Source organism: Budorcas taxicolor, chromosome 25 (genome assembly GCF_023091745.1).
Source record: "Budorcas taxicolor isolate Tak-1 chromosome 25, Takin1.1, whole genome shotgun sequence".
NCBI lineage: Eukaryota > Metazoa > Chordata > Mammalia > Artiodactyla > Bovidae > Budorcas > Budorcas taxicolor.
Window position 1 is genome coordinate 44741053 of NC_068934.1, and position 21386 is coordinate 44762438.

The window sequence follows — 21386 nt, forward strand, 5'->3', positions numbered from 1 at the left end:
CCCGGCACCCGGAGCCAGAAGAGGACCACTTCCGGGACAGAGCTAGTCTGGGCAGGAGCCGCGAGGAAAGAGGCTGAGGCGGAGACGGTTGGGTAGCCCCTCCTCCCAGCGGGAGGGGGAGTCTCGGGTTTCTCGGTTCCAAGCCCAGCTCAGCCCAGCCCAGCCCACCCCACCCTCACGCCGGCCGGGTTTGCAGGAGGGCATCCAGAGCCAAGGCCTCTGGCTAGTTGCCCCTGTCCCGGCAACCTTCACCCTCAAATCCTCCTGGTTGTTCTGTGCCCTTTTGCGGGGAGCCCCACTACTTTGACCTGTATCCTGAATGTAGGAGCTCCACAGGGCTCTATGGGGTTCCTTGGTGGCTCAGCGATAAAAAATCCACCCGCCAATACAGGAGATGCTAGTTCGACCCTTGGATCGGGAAGATCCCCTGGAGAAGGAAATAGCTACCCACTCCAGTATTCTTGCCTGGGCAGTCCTTGGGGTCGTGAAAGAGTCAGACACGACTGAGGGACTAAACAACAGGGCTCTATCCTGAATCTTTTTTATGCAAAAAAAGTTGTCTGGCCCGTCTTCAAGGGCCCTTGCTGAGGGCCCCTGAGTCCATCCTGCAGATGAGCCCCTCTCCTGAACATGGGGTACCTACTCCCATGGTTTTAAGCCAACCGCCCCACCGCCACCCCTCCAACTAATGATCTCCCTGATACAGCTTAGAGCTCTGTCTGGAAGTCCACATCCACCAATCTGTAACTCTTTCCACTCTGTTCCCCACAGCCAGACCTGTTGGTTTCCTTATCTGTTCCCACCACCCCCCACACACACCTCGCACCCCACCCCCCACCGGGTTCCTATCTCAGGAACAGCCCCTACATCCACCCTGTTCTCATACCAGAAACCTGGGCTTTCTCCCAGACTCTTCCCTCTCCACATTCAAGTCTGCCGATTTGCCTCCTGAATATTTCTAGTATCTGTTTTGTCCTCTCCACCCCCACTGCCGTGTCCAAGCCCAGTCCTTCTGCATAGCTCTCCTTGCCCACTGACACATTGTTCTCAGTAATCTTTCTGCCTACATCCCCTCCCTGTGGTCCATCCCCTCCCTGTGGTCCATCCCACACAGAGCAGCCCAATCAACCTTTTTTAAAAATGTATTTTCAAAAATGTTACTCCCCTGCTGAACTCCTTACCGGTCTGTGTAAATGCTCCATCTTAGTATTTAAAGCCCTTAAGAATTTGGCTTCTGACTGCCATTGTTGCCTTCCTCTCTTACCACTTTCTCTAAGAACTGCCTTTCCAAAACAAACACGAAAAACCAGTTTACTCTGGCTGTTCCTAAAGCATGGAGGCTCTTTCAGTCCCCAGACTTTCATCGTGCTATTCTCTCTTCCTCAAATAGCTCTCTCATGACTCGCCAAAGTCCTATACATCTTTCAGGGTCCCTCAGGTAGCACCTCTTTGGGGAAAGCTTCCCAAGTGGCCTTAGAACCTGCCTGCCAATGCAGGAGACATGAGATGTGGGTTCCATCCCTAGGTCGGGAGGCTCCCCTGAAGGAGGGCATGGCACCCCACTCCAGTATTCTTGCCTCGAGAATCCCCATGGACAGAGGAGCCTGCCAGGCTACAGTCCGTAGAGTCGCAGAATCTGACACGTCTGAGGCGACTTAGCACGCACTTTGTGGGTGGGGGCAGCCCCTCAAAATGTGGTCTTCTTCCATTTGCTTCTTCATCGCAGCTTGTCGCCTCTGCCAGATCCAGACCTCTTTAAGGACAGTATAAGGATATGACTCAAGTTTATTTCTGCATAGCCCTTACACACAATAAAAGTTTACTGAACAAACAGATCCGTGTATGCCCCTCCCACCGGACAGGAAACGGTCTGTGCTCAGAGTAGGCTGATGATGTGAGCCAGGACGTTTGGACTTCAGTTTCCAAGGACTGAAAGCGGTGCTCAGTGAGTCGAGACTCTACAGTTCGAGCAAAGCTAGGAAGGATGGAAAGGCGATCCGTCTGGATTTTGTCAGAGGGTGGGTGGAAGAGTCGCGGGTCGACACTGGAATCTTTGTTCTCAGTGGGAGCCGAGAGGCCTGGGCTCGAGCTTGATGCGGTTTAGAACTGGAAGGTACGAAGCGCCTAGTTTAGGGCTCACTGGCACCGAGGACGGGGACACGGATACGCAGAGTCAGAGAGCATCAGAAACACCGCGGTCCGAAGTGGGCGGGGAAGGGCTTCATTTGGGAGCCTGGACCCCGCCCCTTTCCGAGGGCGCTAGCCCGGATTGGCTGTTTGTCCTTGACGTCATGGGGCCCCTCCCCGGCGCGCGCCCCGCCGCGTGCCCGCCCCCTCGCGGGCGCTGCATCCTACGCTAGCTCCGCCACAGCTTGTCCACTGAGCGGGTGCCTGAGCCCCAGCGGCGGGGAGGTCGTCGTGGGGCTCCTGGGCCGCGGCGGCGGGCAGGCGATGCTCCAGAGGCTTAGGCAGCCATGGAGGCCGAGACGGGTGGCCTGGAGGAGCTGACGGATGAAGAGATGGCGGCTCTGGGCAAGGAGGAGCTGGTGCGGCGCCTGCGGCGGGAGGAGGCGGCGCGCCTGGCGGCTCTGGTGCAGCGCGGCCGCCTCATGCAGGAGGTGAATCGGCAGCTACAGGGTCACCTGGGCGAGATCCGCGAGCTCAAGCAGCTCAACCGGCGCCTACAGGCCGAGAACCGCGAGCTGCGTGACCTCTGCTGCTTCCTGGACTCGGAGCGCCAGCGCGGGCGGCGTGCCGCGCGCCAGTGGCAGCTCTTCGGGACCCAAGCATCCCGAGCCGTGCGCGAGGATCTAGGCGGTTGTTGGCAGAAGCTGGCCGAGCTGGAAGGCCGCCAGGAGGAGCTGCTGCGGGAGAACCTGGCGCTCAAGGAGCTCTGTCTGGCGCTGGGCGAAGAGTGGGGTCCCCGAGGCGGCTCCGGCGTCTCGGGGGGCTCTGGCGCTGGGCCGACACCCGAGCTGGCCTTGCCCCCCTGCGGTCCTCGTGACCTGGGCGATGGAAGCTCCAGTACCGGCAGCGTGGGCAGCCCCGATCAGTTGCCCCTGGCCTGCTCCCCAGATGATTGAGGGCACAGCTTCCCGCCGACGCCCACCCGGATTGCTCCTCAAGCGACGAGACTGCGGTGGACCTGGGGACCCGGACGCCGCCCCGGCTGCGCACGAAGGGCCGATGGAATGGACTTAGAAACCCTAACACTGAGGAAGGCCCCTGGCTCTCGCTGGCGGGGCAGTAGGGGGACTGGAGGCTGGAGTGGTGGGACTTACTGGGGGCTGGGTGGAGGCTAATAAACTGAGGCGGAAGCAGAGCCCATGGCCCGGGCGCGTCTGTTTGGAAATCGCCGGAGTTGAGACAAGGGCAGGGACCATTGGGGGGTACCATTCCCATCTGCAGGGACTGTAGAACTAAGGTGGCTGACTCCCCCATTACCTCGGTCCTGGGGCGGGATGTGGGACAGTGGTGAGCCATTGGCTCCCCCCATCAGGCCCCAGGACAGGCCGTGATCCGGCCCCAGAAGTGGCTCCAGCTCCCTTCCCGGTTCCTTCCTGTCCAAGACAATGGGGCAGGAAGCAGGTGCTGGGGGCCTAAAACCCACTCAGCCGCCTCTCGAGAGGCTGGAAGGGGCCTAACAGCGCCCTCCGGTGGCACACGCCGGAGCACTGTGGGTCCCCCACCGGAAGGAGGATAATCCTCTTGGCTTGGCACCTCACAGCACTTCTCTTCCTCTTCTCAGTCCTGGAGATGAGGCAGAACAGATGTAGCCTCATTTGTCAGATAAGAAAATCGAGGAGGTCCAGAAATACCATTTTGTCCAAGGTCAGGTAGTGAGTTGGTGGAGCTGAAATGGGAGCCTGAGGCTTCTGGTTCCAAATGGTCTCCCTTTAGCCTCTGGGTCCAACGAGAGCAGGCTAGAGCTTCAAGCCTTTTATTCCATTTTGGCAGGTTTGTATAAAAATACTCTTTTTAGGAAAATAAATAGCAGCTGCCCACACTGTGGAGGCTTGGAGCTAAAGTCTTCTCAGAGCTGGAGGCTGCAGGTCAGCTCTGGCACTCTCCTGAGCCGTTCCTTTTAGGAGGCGCTGGCAGAGTGTCCTGGTTCAATAACCTGGTGCTGCTGGCAGTGGGGCTAGGTGAGTTAGTGTTCTAGGCTGGTAGAGTATCATCTTCTGTCAGGGGTAGGGTTGGGTGGATCACAGGAAGAGATGATGAAGACCATAGGGGTGATCTGCAGAGGATTAGGGCTCCAGAGGACCTCAGAATCTACAAAGTCCCTTGGGAGCTGCCTGGAATTTTCTCCAACAAATGGGAACTATTTTGTCTCGGATTTAGTGCAAATTGTGCTAGAGGCCAGCTCTGGAGAACCAGTGGGCAGCTTTGGCTCTACTAGGAAGCAAAATATGCTCAGTCTTGTCTGGAGGGATGGAGAAGAATCTGCTGGGGTTGAACATGGGATATGATCCAGGCCAGCTGGACCAATGAGCAGGGAAATACTGGTTAGGGTGGCACCCACAGGGAGGGGGAGCTGGGGTACCTCATAAGGCCAAGAGGGTTGGGGAGCCCAGGGGATCAGAAGAGGGGTCCCCACTGCTGCTGCTACTCTTGCGATGGGCTGAGGCACAGGGCTCTGGCGTGCTGGGGTAGGTGAAGACCAGACTGGGGGTGAAAGGAGTCAGGGAGGGTGTGGTCATGAGCGTGGGAGTGTGCAATGCTTCGGGTTCAAGTACAGGCCCTGGAGAAAGAGAGATACATGGCACAGGGCGGGAGGGGCCTGGCGGGCTGCTGGTGCCGCTGGCACCACCTGTGCAGCTGGTTTCGCTCTCTTTGGCCCCTTCTGGGATTTTGCAGATGGGGCGGTGGGCTTCAAGCACCAGCTCCAGGCGCTCCTTCTGCTTCTGCAGCTCCTCAATTTCTCGCTGCAGTCCAGATTTCTCATCCTCCAGTTTGTCGGTCTCCTGTGGACGATAAGGAAAGGAGTCAAGAAGAGGGCTGAATGTCGCAGAGCCTCCCGAGGTGGTAGTGATTGGCAGGTTGGGGCGGGGGGGAGGGGAGGCTGGGGGGAGTAGAGAGTCTCCATCAAGTCTGGACTACAATTCCCATGAGCCCATGGGAGAAAATGGGCACGATTCCCATCAGGCTCGCGGGCACCTTCGAAGGGTATTGTCCGGCCTGCTTCAGCTCTGCTGTGTTCAGAGCGAGACACGCTGCAACTAATTTTTAACCACTTTTTCCTGGTCGCAGTGCCACTCCAACGGGGAGCTTGGGGGAGGGGATGTATCTAAAGGCGCCCCCTGCGGCCCTTGGGAACTGGGGACCCTCTGAGGTTGGGTGGGCCAGGACCAGGGCACCCTCTGCACTTGCTGGTGCTCACCGCCTGCAGGAAGTCGGTCAGTTCTTTCCTCCGGTTCCTACACTTGGCCGCGGCTAGCTTGTTCCTCTCCCGCCTCACTCGACGGCGTTCCTCCTCCTCGGGGCTGATCTGGGGGAAGGAGGGTTGCAGAGTAGTGAGGTGGACTTTGTGCTGCCGGCCCAGTGGTAGGACCCTGGCGGGTCCTCCGATTGCACTCTGGGGACCTCCCCAACCTGACCGGTTCCGTATTTAGTAAACTTGGATTAGTCAAATTTCCTCCTCGCTCCCCGCTTTTGCTTCCTATGATTCCTCTAGGAACGTCTTCCCTGCTGCTGCTGCTGCTGCTGCTGCTGCTGCTGCTGCTAAGTCGTGTCGGTTGTGTCCGACTCTGTGCAATCCCATAGACGGCAGCCCACCAGGCTCCTCCGTCCCTGGGATTCTCCAGGCAAGAACACTGGAGTGGGTTGCCATTTCCTTCTCCAATGCATGAAAGTGAAAAGTGAAAGTGAAGTCGCTCAGTCGTGTCTGACTCTTAGCGACCCCATGGACAATGTCCTCCCTGTTCCTCTATAAATCCTAAGCCTCCTCTCCCAGGACTCAACTGAGATCCCTCAGGCCACCATGACCCTTTCTGGAAGTCTTCTTTCATTCCACAGCTATAAGTGGCTGTTGCAGCCACTCTTTTTCAAAGGAACCTCATTCTTTTCAGTCACTCGATAACCAAACCTCCTTTTCCCCAGAGGCTGTAAGCACTAAGAGGGGCTAATGAGAGCTTCTATGTAGTTATTTATTGGGAATCTACTGTGTGCCAGCTAAGTGCTTTACATGAATCCTTAACCCAGCTTCTCTTGTAAGGAGCCAAAGGCCAGGGATGATGAATAACTTGTTTGTGGTTACAGAGCAGAAATTAAAATCCATGCCCTCTGGGGTCCAGAGTGGTCCCCAGTGGTTCCCTGGTGGTCCAGTGGTTAAGAATCTGCTTTGCAATGCCAGGGACACTGGTTTGATCCCTGGTCCAGGAAGATCCCACATGCTGCAGAGGAACTAAGCCTGTGTACCACAACTACTGAGCCAGCGCTCTAGAGCCTGTGCTCCACAAGAGAGGCCAACACAATGAGAAACCTGCACACCACAAGGAAAAGTAGCCCCTGCTTGCTGCAGCTAGAGAAAGCTTGGCAGCAACGAAGATCCACCAAAGCCAAAAAATAAAATACATAAATCTTCTAAAAAATCGATGCACTCTATTTACCACTGAGAAAGGGGCCAGCTGATGGACACCACCTCTCCCGAAAAGGAGCCCATTCATAGCCCATCTAGGAGTACCCAGGATCAAAGAGACGGGGCTGAAGGAAGTCCAGGAGCTTGCCTCTGGGGCTTACACCATGGTCTCCTTCCATCCTGGTCACAAAAGCCAGCCATTCTTTTTCTGGAAAAGCTGCCCCTGACTAATCACACATCTTTCTCAGGATTCTAACTGTCCATTCCATCCTCTACCCTGCTGTCAGAGCAAACTCATTAAGAGGCAGCCCTCACCCACTACAGTCTCAGATACTGAAATGCCCCAGGGACAGGAAAGAGGAACCAGTCCCTTAAAGACCCTCTTAATCATTTATTTGGCTAAGGACTTTATTACTAGCAGTGAGCAGCCAAAAACCCTGGTTTGGAAGGCAAGCGTTCCTAGCTCTTTCAACGTCAAGCCTTCTCTTACCTCCTGGTGAGACACTGTGGCTTGGTGGGTATGATCTGACTTTAGAATTGGAAAGTCCTGTCTCATTACTCACTCCTTGTGTGACTTTGGGCAAGTGACTATCTCTCTGTGCCTTCATCTCCTTAGCTGTAAAATGGGGGAAAGCCAGAGTTCATTCCCAAGAGGGTTTTTGTGAGGATTAAATGAGTTAGAGAAATTGAGAGAGTAGCTGAAGGAAACCGTTTCTGTTCTCTTCTCAGCAACAGAGACAGCATAAGCCCACCCTCTCCGTACCTGTCATCAGATGGAGCCCCTCTACTGCCCACACAGCTTTCCACATATACACCTTACATGTTCTCACCTCTACCTCCATTTCTGCTCCTGCCATCCCCTCTACCTGGAATGTCTTTTCTATCATCTTTCTCCCTATGCAAATCCTACCCATCCTTCTAGGCTAATATGCCTCCACCTCCAGTAAGCCTTCCCTGATCCAGAAGTGGCTGCATTGTCCTCTGGGTCTCCCCAGGGGCTCTCATCACTTTCTGTCTTGGCCAATAATAATCAGTGGACCTATTCTCTCCACGCCCCTTCTCAGCTTGTGTTCTGCTTCTGGACAAGAGTTTATTTTCTGCACCTCAGCACCCCTGTGGACTCAAGAACCTTCGTGAGCTCCTCTGCTTCTTACCTGTTCACAGGGCCGGCGACGTACCCCTGGAGTTGGGCCCAGGGCCCGGATGACTCCTGGCCGGGGCTGCGGGGGACTGTACGGGGGATAGGCCAGAGGCCTGGGGTAGCTGCTGGGTCCCAGGAAGTGAGGCTGAACCATCCACTGAAGCTCCTGGTTGCCACTCACAGTGTTGATGCTTGGCACAAGGTGGAACTTCTGAGGGATAAGACATGGAGGGCCAGGCATAAGGTCTGTGTGAATTGAGGGGCTCCCAGTAATAAAGTGTGAATTCCAGGTGCTGTCCCAGCCACTTTAAAAATACTGACTCCTTATAATTTGCACAGCGGTATCTTCATTTTAAGGGCTTCCCTGGTGGCTCAGCGATAAAGAATCTCCCTGCATTTCTGATGCCAATGCAGGAGATGCAGGTTTGACCCCTGAGTCAGGAAGATATCACTTGGTGGAGAAAAAGGCAACCCACCCCAGTATTCTTGCCTGGAGAATCCCATGGACAGGGGAGCCTGGTGGGCTGCAGTCCATGGGGTTGCAAAGAGTCGGACACAACTTAGTGACTAAACAACAACAAATCTTCATTTTCAGACAGGAAAACAGTTGTCCCTAGACAGACAGTCAATAAGTGGGAAATGAGGTTTGGGCCCAGGTTGTCAGGGTCTTACCAACTCCTGCACCCTGCTTGAGTCCCATCTGCACAAAGAAGATAATGACAGCCCCAGGAAGACTCCCTGGGGAAGGAAATGGCAACCTGCTCCAGCATTCTTGCCTGGGAAATCCCATGAACAGAGCAGCCTGGCAGGCTACAGTCCATGGGATCGAAAAAAGTCAGACACAACTGAGCAACTAAGCACAACTTCAAGGGTGACTATGAGAATCAGGTAAGAGAATGTGTGGGCAACAGAGCCTGGCAAGTGGCAGGTACCCAAAATACAGGGGCCATGGTAGGCAAGAGCCACTGCTCTGGGTTCAAGCTAGCCCAGTTCTGATCTTAGCTCAGCCATTTACTGGCTGTCAGGGTAAATTATTTATCCTCAATATGCCTCAATTTCCTTGTTTTTAATATTGTTATAGGTGAGGATCATTTCCCTGATGCCAAGAGGTACCCTTCAGTAGCTCTGAGGTCACAGTTTAATTGACAAATTTAAAAAAAAAAATAGTGGCACAAAATAACAGGTTTTAAAATCAATGGGGTCTTAGATTCTGTGAGACAAGGTAAAAAATGAGGTGGAAAGTGCCCAGCACAATGCAAGACTGCACAATATGCGCTGCTACGATTCTTTCAGCCAGAAATGTGAGGAATGGGTTGAGATAGGGACTCAGTGTTCCGGAGGAGAACTGAGTTCAAGCCCTGGGGCTGGGCCCTGGGTGTGGGCCCCCAGCCGTCCGGGAAGGTCCCTCAAGCCCAGGCAAGTCTAGACAGCAGTGTCCCCGGCTCAGCGCTGCGGGCCCAGTGGCCCAATGACCCTAGTTCCCGGCCTACCTACAGCCGGCGGCATCTCCCGCTCCCGACGTTGTCAGGGCCCGGGCCGCTCCGGGCCAGGAAGGGAGGGGCGCCCGGTGTGAGTCACCCACCGTGACTCGGCCGCCGTGACTCGGCGGAACGGACGCCGCTCCTTCCCTCCCCTAGCGACACGTGCTCAAGCCCCTCGACAGGAAATGGGCACCTGCAGCCTCCCGGGTCCCCCCAACCGGCAGCGGGCGCCGTTCGGTGTCGAGAGTCGGGGGCGCGGGAGTTGCCGGTTGCATGACCCCGCGCACGTCCTGGCACCTCGCGGCCTCCACGCGCCCCAACCCGTAAAGGAGTCAAGAGCCAGTCTCCCGGAGCCCACCAGCTCCACTGCGGCTGGACGGGGATGAGGACTTGGCGATGAGGTGGCGAGGGACAAACAGGCAGGCACACGGACGACCACAGACAGACTGCCCAGGATTCCCAGTCTGTCCGGGCAAGCCGGCTGGGGGAGCCAGTTCGTGGGGACCTCTCGGCCGCGGCTCAGACTCCGGACCTCGGAAATGTCGTCCGAGATGGATCGGACCCTCTCTGATCCGGTCGGGTCTGGGACTAATGCCGGGCCAAAGAGGTCCCCTTCCGAAGCAGATGGGACAAAGAAATTAACGGTGAACAGGAGGGAGGAGAGGAGGTAACAGAGACGGAGGGACAGAGAGACAACGGACAGAGGGGAAGGGGGACGCGCGCTTGGGCCGATGCTCGCAGAGATGTGTTCTTCCCGCCGAGCGTGCTCTGCTGAGCTGTGGGGCAGAAAGTGCCTTTGGACAGCTGAGAGTGGGCAGGATTCGCTGCCGCCGCGAGACCTGGTCCCTCCCCCGGTTCCCGGTCCCAGTCCCCGAGTGTGCCGGAGAGGCCCGCGCTCTCCTCGGCGCTGTCCACCTGTGGACTCCAGGTGTCGGGTTCCTCTCACCTGCTGGCCTGTGGCCGGGGCCTGCGTTGGGCCGCCGTACGCACCGCCGGCGCCGGAGCTCGGTCCGGGTTCCCCGTAGTCTCGGAACATGCCCTGGGTTGGCGGCTCTGTGGGGTCCGCGTCGGCGGCTTCGGTTCTGACTCACTCGCTCCTCGCGGAGTCTTTTCTTTTTATGAATGAAAAGTCCTCGGGCTGAACCACTTCTACTGGGGGGGTGGGCGGGGGAGGGCGGACGTTTCGCCGGGCTCTGGTCACCTCCAGGCTCCACCTCTCCATACGCGCCGCCTTTTATCAATCCGCCCTGAACTTTTCTGTCGCCTCCCACAGTCCAGTAGCCGACTGACTCTCGGTGGGGAAAAGGGGCGGATCTGGCGGCTCCCAGGGACAGCCGCGGGCCCGCCCCCTCTGACGTAGCTGCCCAAACATGGTGCGATTTCCTCGCCGCGCCCAGGTGGAGCGAAGGATTCCCCCGCGGACCTACGCACCTGCGAGCAGCCGGGCGCCCCGCCCCGCCCCGCCCCGCCCCGCCCCGCCTAGCCCCGCCCAGCCCCGCCCAGCCCTCCAGAGCCGACTTAGCCTTCGCCGCCACCCCCCCTCCCCCACCGCGGTCCCCCCCCGCAGCCCCACTGCTTGGTCTAGCCTAGTGTTTGCATGCGTAAAATGGGACAAAATAATCACAGAGCGACCTTGCCACGCGTGGGAAGTTGGAATGAAGAATGTGAAAGAAGTCTGGAAACTGTACACCGGATTATAAATGTGATTGATGTTACTAGTATTACCATCATCATCGCCTGCCGGGTGCTTATTCATGCCCGGAACCATGCTACTGCCATCCAAGTCGTGACATGAGTCCCCTTCACTGGCGCTGTTTTAAGGTTCAGGTATACGAAAAAGTGAACAAATGACAAACCAGAGTTACAAAAATGATGTGTATTTTAAATAATTACAAGGACATGTTAATACTTTGAACTACCCACAAATACAATGCAATACAATCGCCTTACTCTCAGGATAATTTCAGGAGCTGTAGCAAGTTTTAATTCAGAGCCCCTACCAGTAGTGAGAGCCTGTCAACTGAACCACTGGACACAGTTCTGTGTTCTGATAAACGCCATCTTCCTTAAATAGTGTAGCTGCTCTTCCAGGACTGTGTTGTCATCAGCCTTGTTTGGAGATTATGTCAAAGGTCTGTGTGAATGTGAGGCCAGGACCAAGTGTCAACAACCAAAAACCAACAACTCTGGGAGGCAGGTGCCTTTATCAGCCCCATTTTGCAGATGGGGAAACTGAGGCCTGAACAGAGTAAGGAGCTGCTGGAGTCACGCAACTACAGAGAGAGAGAGAGCTGGGCTGTCCTGCTTTCCACTGGTGCTTCCTTTTGATTGGCTCCAATTTTGTCCTCACAGAAGGGAGATTTCAGGAAGATGGGGTCCTGGACTGCCTTCCTCAGGGAGAGAGGCCGCGGTTGGTGGACGTATCCAGGACTGAGAACCAAGAGGCCAGCTTGGCCCTAGGCTTCCAATCCCAGAGCTACCATTTTCTGTCCCTGTTACCCTGGGCAAGTCACCTTCCTTCTGAGTCCTGCTCCCAGTGGGAATAATTGAGCCTCCTGCTGACCTCATGGGGCGGCTGTGGGATCAAATGAGATCACCAAATGTGAAAGTGCTTTGTAAGCTGTAAAGTGAGGCGCACTCAGAAGGTGGTTACCAATCTGCTGCCTCTCCCTTTTCCTTATCCTACTCAGTGTCATTGTCTAAAAAGAAAAGAAACCACCAGCAGTTTACCAGAATGAGAAATACATGGGTGTGTGTATGTGTATGTGTGTGTGAGTGTGCATGCATGCATATGTGCACGCATGTGTGCATAAGTGGGGGGGAGAGGCAGTGTGATTCATGGAAAAGAACGTATGTGCTGGAATCATACACCTGGGTTCTGAGTTCGAATTCTGCTTAGGCTACTCGCCAGCTGTATGACCTTGGTGAGGCGCACAATCTCTCAGAGCCTCATCTGTGAACTGAGAACATCTGATAGCTACAAAATGATAAACATCTCAGGGTTGTTGGAGAATAGATATCAAATAATGTCCCATGCTGCGTACAGTATATAGTAAGAATTTGACAAATAGAAACAAAAAATGCATGTTGAAAAAAAGCCCCATGGGTGGAAGCTGTGGGGTTCTGATCACATGCTAAGGTACTTGTGCACACGCACACACACTGATATCTGAAATCCTTGGCTGAGCCCAAGCAGGACAGGTCAGAGTGACAGAGGCAGACAGTGGTGGCACATGGGAAGCCTAACAAAGGTCAGCCTTGACTGCATTTGTCTGCTGGCTCCAGAAACACAGCCTGGGACAGTGACTGAGCAGGGGCTCAGGTCTCAAGTATGTGTGTGTGTGTGTGTGTGTGTGTGTGTGTGTGTGTGTATGATTACATGGCTCTGAAAGTCCCTTCCTGCTCTAACCGTCGGTGGAGCCACAAGGAGGTCTTTTCAGAGGCTGCACATTCCAAGCTTCTCAGTCACTAACTCCTGCCTCGTGGCTGCAGTAACGTTCCTGGCCCTTGACCTCACTAGCCCCCACCCAGTGAGGCCTGGTGAGAATCCCAAGGGGCCACAGTGATTTCAGGAGTCTGGGGGCTGGGAGGTCTGAGAGACCCAGGCCTTGTCCTTTGGCAGCTGTGTGAGCCTGGCTCGATCAGTTTCCCTCTCTGAGCCCCAGACAGTCCCCACCTCCTGGGGCTGCAGTGAGGCAAAAGGAGGTAGTGGATGAGGCTGTTCCGCACCCAGTAGGTTCTGTCAGTGTCCCCAGGGCACTGAGGTGATGTTTATGTTTTCCAGTTTCCATTCACTTCTTACACTGAAGTTTACTTTTTTTAAATTGAGGTGAAATTCAGATAACATACAATTATCCATTTTAAAGCATACACTTGAGTGGGATTTTGTGCCTGCACGAGATTGTGCAACCACCACTCCTCTCTAGTTTCAAAACTTTCAAAATCGTTCCAGATTTAAAACACTCCACGTCCATTAAGGGCTAGCGCTCAGTCATGTCTGACTCTTTGCGACCCCATGGACTGTAGTCCATCACCCTCCTCTGTTCATGGGATTCCCCAGGCAAGAATATTGGAGTGGGTTGCCACTTCCTCCTCCAAGGGATCTTCCTGACCCAGGGATCAAACCCACATCTGCATCTACCTGCATGTCTGCCTGCGTTGGGAGGTGGATTCTTCCCTGCTAAACCACGTAAGAAGCCCATTGAGTAATGGCTCCCAATTCCCTGGTAACCATGCTCCCATCCTCTGGTAAACACTAATCTGCTGTCTATCGCTACAGATTTGCCTGTTCTGGACACTTCATATAAAAGAAATTATACAGTTTGTGACCTTTTGTGTCTGGTTTCTTTTACTTAGCATAATGTTTTCCAGGCTTGTCAATATTATAGGCTATATCAGCACTTCATTCCTTTTTATGGCTGAATAATAGCCTATTACATGGCTATACCACCATTTATTAATTCATCAGTTGGTGGAATTGGGTTGTTTTTACTTTCTGGCTATTATGAATAATGCTTCTATGGACATTTGTGTACAAACTTTCGTGTGGACATATGTTTCCATTTATCTTGGGAATATACCTAACAGTGGAATTTCTGGGTCATATGGTAACTGTATGGATCACAACAAACTGTGGAAAATTCTTAAAGAGATGGAAATACCAGACCACCTTACTTGTCTCCTGAGAAATCTGTATGTGGGTCAAGAAGCTACAGTTAGAACCTTACATGGAACAACTGACTGGTTCAAAATTGGGAAAGGAGTATGACCAGGCTGCATATTGTCATCCATTTATTTAACTTACATGCAGAGTACATCATGGAAAATGCCAGACTGGATAAAGCACAGGCTGGAATCAAGATTGCCAGGAGAAATATCAATAACCTCAGATATGCAGATGATACCATTCTAATGGCAGAAAGTGAAGAGGAATTGAAGAGCTTCTTGATGAAGGTGAAAGAGGAGAGTGGAAAAGCTGGCTTAAAACTCAACATTCAAAACACTAAGACCATGGCATCTGGTTCCATTACTTCCTGGTGAACTAAAGGGGACAAAGTAGAAGCTTGACAGATTTTATTTTCTTGGGCTCCAAAATCACTGCAGATGGTGACTGTAGCCATGAAATTAAAAGATATTTGCTCCTTGGAAGGAAAGCTATGACAAACCTAGACAACGTATTAAAAAGCAGACATTGCTTTGCCGACAAAGGTGCATATGGTCAAAGCTATGGTTTTTCCAGTAGTCATTATGGATATGAGAGTTGGACATAAAGAAGTCCGAGCACTGAAGAACTGGTGCTTTCTAATTGTAGTGTTGGAGAAGACTCTTGAGAGTCCCTTGGGAAGCAAGGGGGTCAGACCAGTCAATCCTAAAAGAAATCAATCCTGAATATTCATTGGAAGGACTGATGCTGAAGCTGAAGCTCCAGTACTTTGGCCACCTGATATGAAGAGCTGACTCATTGGAAAAGACCCTGATGCTGGGAAAGATTGAAGGCAGGAAGAGAAGGGGATGACAGAGGATGAGATGGTTAGATAGCATCACCAACTTAATGGATATGAATTTGAGCAAACTCCAGGAGATAGTAAAGGACAGGGAAGTCTGGTGTGCTGCAGTCCACGGGGTTTCAAAGAGTCAGACACAACTTAGTGACTGAATAACAACAATGGTAATTTTCTGGGTAATCTTGTGAGGAACAGTCTCAGTGTTTTACAAAGTGCTTGTACCATTTTACATTCTTACCAGCAGTGCCTGAGGGTTCTAATTTTTCTGCATTCTTGCCAACATATTATTTTCTGTATTTAAAATACATCCTAGAGTGTGTGAAGTGGTGGTATCTTATTGTGTCTTGATTTTCATTTTCTTAACAGCCACTCGTGTTCCTTAATGACCAGTGAACATCTTTTCATATGCTTCTTGGCCATTTGTATATATTTTTTTGGACAAATGTCTACTTAGATCCTTTGCTATTTTTAATTTTCTTTTTTCTTTTTGTTGTTGAATTATATGAGTCCTTTTTTATTCTGGCTACCAAACACTTATCAGATACATGATTTGCAAATATTTTCACCCATTCTGTAGGTTGTCTTTTCACGTTCCTCATGATGTACTTTGATACACAAAAGGTTTTTATAATTTTTTTAAGTCCAATTTATCTGTTTTTCCTTTCATTGCTCATGCTTTCAGTGTCCAATCTATGAATCTGAGGGATTCATTTACATTGTTGGGTCAAGCAGTAGCTTGGTCTTTTCCATTACTGTGTAGTATTCTATTGCATAACTATCCCATAGTCCTCTCCATTCTCCTTCTGCTGATATTGAGGGCTTTCTGAGTTTGGGCTTTTATGAATAAGACTTCTGTGAGCATTCTTTTTTATTTTGAAGTCATGCCCAAACTCATGCGAGATCTTAGTTCCCCGATCAGGGATCGAACCCACGTCCCCTGCAGTGGTAGTGTCGAGTCCTCACCACTGGATCACCAGGAAGTCTGTACATTCTCGATATATCCTTCCATGGCCAATTGCACTAACTTCTCCTGGCTGTGAGCCCAGGGGTGGAACTGCGGGTCACAGGGTACTCGTTAGGCCTTGATTCTCTCCAACAGTTCCCATCCCACCAGCAATAGGTTCCAGTCTCCCTACACCTAGAGGTGACACTTCAGTTCACATCCACAAAGATTTCTTCCCCTTGGGCCTGGCCCCATCCTGTCTAACCTGGATACTACCCACAGCCTCCAGCTTGCTCCCATCCCTCCACTTCCCACCCAGCAGCCCGAGGGATTTTCTATTCTATTTTTATCTACTTATTGTTGGGCTTCTGGCTTGTGAGATCTTAGTGTCCCAACCAGGGATCGAACCTGGGTCCCTGGCAGTGAAAGTGGCAAGTCCTAAACACCCTGAGGAAGTCCCCTGAGGAACTGTTAAAACCCTGACAATATTCACAGAAGAATCTTTCATAGTTCTGACCACTTCGCCCTCAGACTTGGACCTTTCCAAGCCAACCTTTCAAATTGCTTCTTAGGAGGGTCTGGGGTCTGGAAAGATGTAGGGTCCAGATGTTTGACATATTCTGTATTGTTTTAGTTTGTGTGTTGATTGAGGGGCTCGAAGGGTCAAGAGAGTCACACACTAGTGTCTCACACCCATGTATGTCGTTGTTTAGTCTCTCAGTTGTGTCAGACTCTTTGCAACCCCATGCATGGACTGTAGCCCACCAGGCTCCTCTCTCCATGGGATTTTCCAGGCAAGAATACTTGAATGGGTTGCCATTTACTTCTCCCGGTATCTCTTATAAACCAGCCACTATTCAAAGTAATTCATTAATGCTCACAACCATCCTGTGGAGAAAGATGAAAATGTACACTCATTTTACAGATTAGGGAATGGAGGCATAGAGAAATTAAGCAGATTGCTAAAAACTGCACAGCAAGGAAATGGTGGAGCCAGGCTGTGAATGTAAGCAGTCAGTCTTCAGAGCCTGAGCTCCTCACTGCCCTGTTAGTCTGTCCCTTGATAGTTATGCAATATGGGATAGTTATGCAATAGAATACTACACAGTAATGGAAAAGACCAAGCTACTGCTTGACCCAACAGTGTAAATGAATCCCTCAGATTCATAGATTGGACACTGAAAGAAGCCAGAATCCTGAACATGGCGACAGGCTGTTCCCTCTGCCCAGGATGCCCGCCCTCACCCCCTTGCCTGGCCAGTTCTCATCCTGAAGGTGTCAGTTTCCCCTCCACTTCCTCCGGAGGACTTCCTCGAGTCCTTAACCTAGATTAATCCCTCATGCGACAGAGCACTATGCAGGCTATTCAGTTCAGTTCAGTCGCTCAGTTGTGTCTGACTCTTTGTGACCCCATGGACTGCCGTACGCCAGGCTTCCCTGTCTGTCACCAACTCCCAGAACTTACTCAAACTCATGTCCGTAGAGTCAGTGATGCCATCCAACCATCTCATCCCCTGTAGTCCTTCTCCTTCTGCCTTCAATCTTTCCCACGTCAGGGTCTTTTCCAATGAGTCGGTTCTTTGCATCAGGTGGCCAGAGTATTGGAGTTTCACCTTCAGCATCAGTCCTTCCAATGAATATTTAGGACTGATTTCCTTTAGGATGGACTGGTTGGATCTCCTTGCTGTCCAAGGGACTCTCAAGAGTTTTCTCCAACACCACCACCGTAATGCAGGCTATTATGTGTTTTTAATCTCAGAATAATTTTTAAGAATTTTATGTTTGGGGGATTCTCCTTATCTCTTGTTCTGTGTGTGTGTGTGTACATGTGTGTGCAAGAGAAAAAATATTTTAAAACTCGATTTTTTGTTTTTTACTTTGCCTTATGTTTTTAAACTTTCATCGCATTTGTTTTTCAACTAGGAAATACATTTACACACTTAAAGATCCAGAAGTCACCCAAGCGTTTACAGGGAAAAGCATCCCTCCGTGTTGTAAGCGGTCTCTTGTGTATCTTTTTACCCAAAAGTTAAACTGCTCTACACCCTGTTGGTTGCTGTTTTATGTTTTGTTTATTTGGCTCGAGTTATGTGGGATCTTAGCTCCCCCACCAGGGATAGCACCCGAGCCCCCTGCAGTAGAAGCGTGGAGTCCTTAACTGCTGGGCCACCAGGGAAGTCCTCTTGCTGTTGTGTTTTGTGTCACGTGGACCGTTTCCTCTGAATGCCGGACACCGGGGGCTCTGCTGTTGGAGCCCACAAGGCTCTGCCCGCTCAGCTTGGCCCCTTAGGTTTCTTAGAGTAGCTCCTGTCCCTTGCAGTCCCAGGCCTGGGGCGGTTAGGGCCTGTCACAGAGTTCTTGGACTCTCCTACCCTTCTAGGCTGAGGCTTCCCCCCACCCCCGGGCTCTGGGTGCCAGCCTCGGCTACGGGCCAGCCCAGGGATGGAACTCTTATCCTGGGATGAAAGGCCGGCAGGCCTGGGCTGGGCCTAGTAAACGCTAAACCCTCCCTGAGAGGACCTCAGGGCACCAGTGTAAACTGAGTCATGGGGGGCGAGGGGGTGAGTCATCCTGCCCGTGAGTGGGTCCAGATGAGGCAGAGGCTGTCTGCATGGAGCCCTCTCTGGGCCACGCTTCCCAGAGCCACGTTCTCAGCTCCCCTCCAGCCCTCAGGGGGACTCTGGCCCAGGGCAGAGGGAGCAGGGCCCACCGGGACCAGGGCCTGGAGGCCAGACTCTCTGCATGCAGAGTGTGCCTGTGTGTACGTGCGTGAGTGTGTGTGTGGGGTCAGGGAGGGGGGAGGCAGACAGGAAAGGAGGCTCTGACTCGGGAGGAAAGGATTGGGGTTTGGAATCGAGTCAAAGCCTCCAGAGGCAGATTTTGGCGGGAATGCCTCGCTGCTCTCTCCCGACCTCTGCGGGTTCCGCCGAGTTTTCTCTGCAGGAGCCAGCTCTCTCTCCCTTTGGCCTGGAAGGAACCAGGGCCCCATGCATGACCTGCCTGTTCTCAAGGGTTTCCAGGGGCCTGAGCTGGGACCTGAGGATAGAAGGTCTCCAGAAATCCTTCCAGACTTCACCCCAGGGAGGCCTCTGCTCAGGGACCGGGGGAGAGCGCCCCACCTCAGGGGGTGTGTGCAGGGCTCTTGGGAGTTGTGGAGAGCCTCCGGACCGTTTTCAGCCTTGACCGTGGCCAAGTGACTTAACCTCTTTCTGCTCAGTTTACGCCTCAGGAAAACGAGGGCTGAAAAGAGTGAATGTGTACACATTGCTTAGAGCAGTGCCTGGAGCAGAACAGAGCTGCGTGTGTGTTTGCTCTGGGAGCCTCAGTTTTCTCATCTGAAAAATGGGTGAGGGGGGACACCTGAGGAGCCCTTTGTCCGCTTGTTGCTCTGGTTGCAGTCTCCGTTATTATTTCCTAGGAAGCTGCCCCGGGGCCCTGTTGCCCTGCCCAACTCTGTCCCTGGGTGGTTTTCAAGTCCTGCTGGGAGGCCAATAATCAAGGAAAGATGGGTTTGGTGGGTTTCTGGGCTAGATGCCCTTGGGTTACCCCTCAGCATCTGGGGGAGGCGAGTCAGAGAAAATGGGGAGTTTCCCTCCTCAGATGAATCAGCTGTGTGACCCAAGCCAGGTCCCTGCCAGGGCCCCTCCCATTGGGCGGGAGTGGGGCACAGTTGCCCTTCTGGGAAAATCCCCAGAACCTCGCCAAAGCTCTGGCTGAAGCTTTCTCCCGACTCAGCTGTTTCCTGTCCTCCCAGGTTCAGCCCTTAGCCCCAGCTGGAATCAGGGGTCGACAGGGCCCCCTCACTCACAGCCCAGTCCCTCTGGAACCCTCTCTCCAGGGCTGGGGGTTCGGCGTGGTGGGACTGGGAGTAGGTGGAGTGGGGATGTCATCCTTTTCCTGGCTCAGTCGTCCTTCTGTGGTTTCATAAAAGGGAGCAGAGCACAGGGCCTGTCCAAGTTTACCCAGCCTAACCTGCCCCGGGTCTGGGCTGCTTCCTGAGTCCCGTAGAGGAACGGCCCAGCCAAACAGGGCAGAAGCCCCTGCCAGCCTGAGCAGGGGGTCCCACTCAGGGGAGCTGCTGTCGCTGCTCCTGGCAGAGGAGCAGTCCCCACTGTAGGCAGGTAGATCCTTGCTGCTCAGTAGGCTTGGTCACTATACTCCCTGGGCCTCAGTTTCTCCATCAGTAAAATGGGAATCTTAGTCTTGGCCCAGCCTCTCTCAGGTGGTTCAGAGGACCAAACCTATGTGCTTTACACATCAGATTCTAAGTCCTTGCTGGGTCTTGTTTATCTTTGCAGTGCGTCCCTTCTCCCCAACAGCACTTTTGTATAGTAGGGGCTCAGCAATGCATTGGGCACTCTGGCGTTGGATGTGTGCTCTGTTGCGTCCTACTCTTTGTGGCCCCAAGATTGTAGCCCACCAGGCTCTTCTGCCCATGGAATTTTCCAGGCAAGAATATAGAGTGGGGTGCCATTTCCTACTCCAGGGGATCTTCCTGACCCAGGGATAGAACCTGTGTCTCTTGCGTCTCCTTCATTGTCAAGTAGATTCTTTACCACTAGCACCACCTGGGAAGCCTGGAGTTGGATGACCTGGATTCACATACTGAACTTTGTAGCCTTGAACCAATTAGTGAACCTCTCTGGACCTGTTTTTACAGAGCTGAGCAAGGCTTGGATGAGAAACATAGGGACATACTTAGCACAGTGCCTGACTCTCGTTATGAACAGAATGAGGAATTTGAGGCCCACACACAGAGAGTGACTTTCAGTCAGTCACTCATTTATTCAGTTTTTTTGGGCACTTAGCTAGGACACCTGGGGACAGGTGGGGACACCCTGGGGATAAAGTGCAGCCACTGTCCTTGAGGGGCTTCAGATGCCCAGATGAGCGCCACAGGTGAGTGAGCATTATGGGAAACTGGGGAGCAGGTGGATGAGGGAGGGGAGACTCTGAGAGGATGAGATCTGCCTCTGAGATCTGGGGTCAGCCAGGGAGGCAGGCGAGGGTCAGGCCTACCAGGCAGAGGCAACAGCCTGAGAAAAGGGCACCAAAGTGGGGAAAGCCAGCGTGTGAGCAAGAGAACCACAGGCGCCGGCAACTCCTGATTCTGGAACAACGAGTCGTCAAGCACGGAGTGGAGGAGTTGAGGCTGGAGGTACCGGTAGGGGATGGGTTTGAGTCGTTCATTCATTCAATAATATATGAAAAGGTTGCTCTGGCCACACACTGCGCAAGGCTCTCTGGGGACAGCGCTCAGATTTAGGCATTGTTCCTGCCTTCACGGAGCACAGAGTCTGGGGGGCTAGCGAGAGACAGACAGTGATTACATAAGGAACCATTCGATCCTTGGTGCAAAGCAGGTTGTTCAAGCAGAAGGAAGAGCCTGAGGCCCAGCGCTGTGTGCCAGGGGGTGAAGAGACAGCCAGTTGGCTCCAGCATGGCGAGCATGGGCAGAAAGGGGAGACTGAGGGAAGCTGGGGGCGGGCAGCTAGGTTATAACGGGGGCAAGAGTGGACTCAAGTCATAGGCTGTGAGGGGGTCACAGATGGGCTTTGGGGAGCGGACAGACATTGGACAGAGGCTGCTCTGCAGGACAGCTGGCATTGGGGTAGAGGGGAGAATGGGGCAAGTAGCAATGGTTTGGGGGAAAGAGTGCGGAAAGGGCTAAAGCGGGGCCATGAGGGAGCACAGGGACTAAGTGTGTGAAATGCTTAATTGTGGAAGAACCAGGTGA

General features: G+C 53.0%; 2 protein-coding genes across 2 annotated transcripts; one reads left to right on the top strand and one right to left on the bottom strand.

Moving 5' to 3' along the window:
* Positions 1 to 1703: 1703 nt before the first annotated feature.
* FOSL1 (FOS like 1, AP-1 transcription factor subunit) lies at positions 1704 to 10423 on the bottom strand. Its single transcript, XM_052661757.1, has 4 exons — positions 10149 to 10423; positions 7735 to 7932; positions 5384 to 5491; positions 1704 to 4967 (listed from the first exon to the last, which is right to left on the bottom strand). Exons 1-4 carry the CDS (start codon positions 10236 to 10238, stop codon positions 4548 to 4550), a joined length of 816 nt encoding a protein of 271 aa, XP_052517717.1. The 5' UTR covers positions 10239 to 10423; the 3' UTR covers positions 1704 to 4547.
* Positions 2326 to 3355, top strand: CCDC85B (coiled-coil domain containing 85B). Its single transcript, XM_052661758.1, has one exon. The coding sequence runs from the start codon at positions 2475 to 2477 to the stop codon at positions 3081 to 3083; it is 609 nt and encodes a 202-aa protein (XP_052517718.1). The 5' UTR covers positions 2326 to 2474; the 3' UTR covers positions 3084 to 3355.
* Positions 10424 to 21386: the final 10963 nt, after the last annotated feature.

Bases quoted from the DNA above. Each gene is read 5' to 3' on its own strand.
- CCDC85B (XM_052661758.1), top strand. From the start codon at position 2,475: ATGGAGGCCGAGACGGGTGGCCTGGAGGAGCTGACGGATGAAGAGATG.
- FOSL1 (XM_052661757.1), bottom strand. From the start codon at position 10,238: ATGTTCCGAGACTACGGGGAACCCGGACCGAGCTCCGGCGCCGGCGGT. The intron at 7,933-10,148 runs GTGAGAGGAACC...CTTATCCCTCAG, and splicing joins CCCCGGCCACAGGCCAGCAG to AAGTTCCACCTTGTGCCAAG. The intron at 5,492-7,734 runs GTAAGAAGCAGA...TCCTTCCCCCAG, and splicing joins GTCGCCGGCCCTGTGAACAG to ATCAGCCCCGAGGAGGAGGA.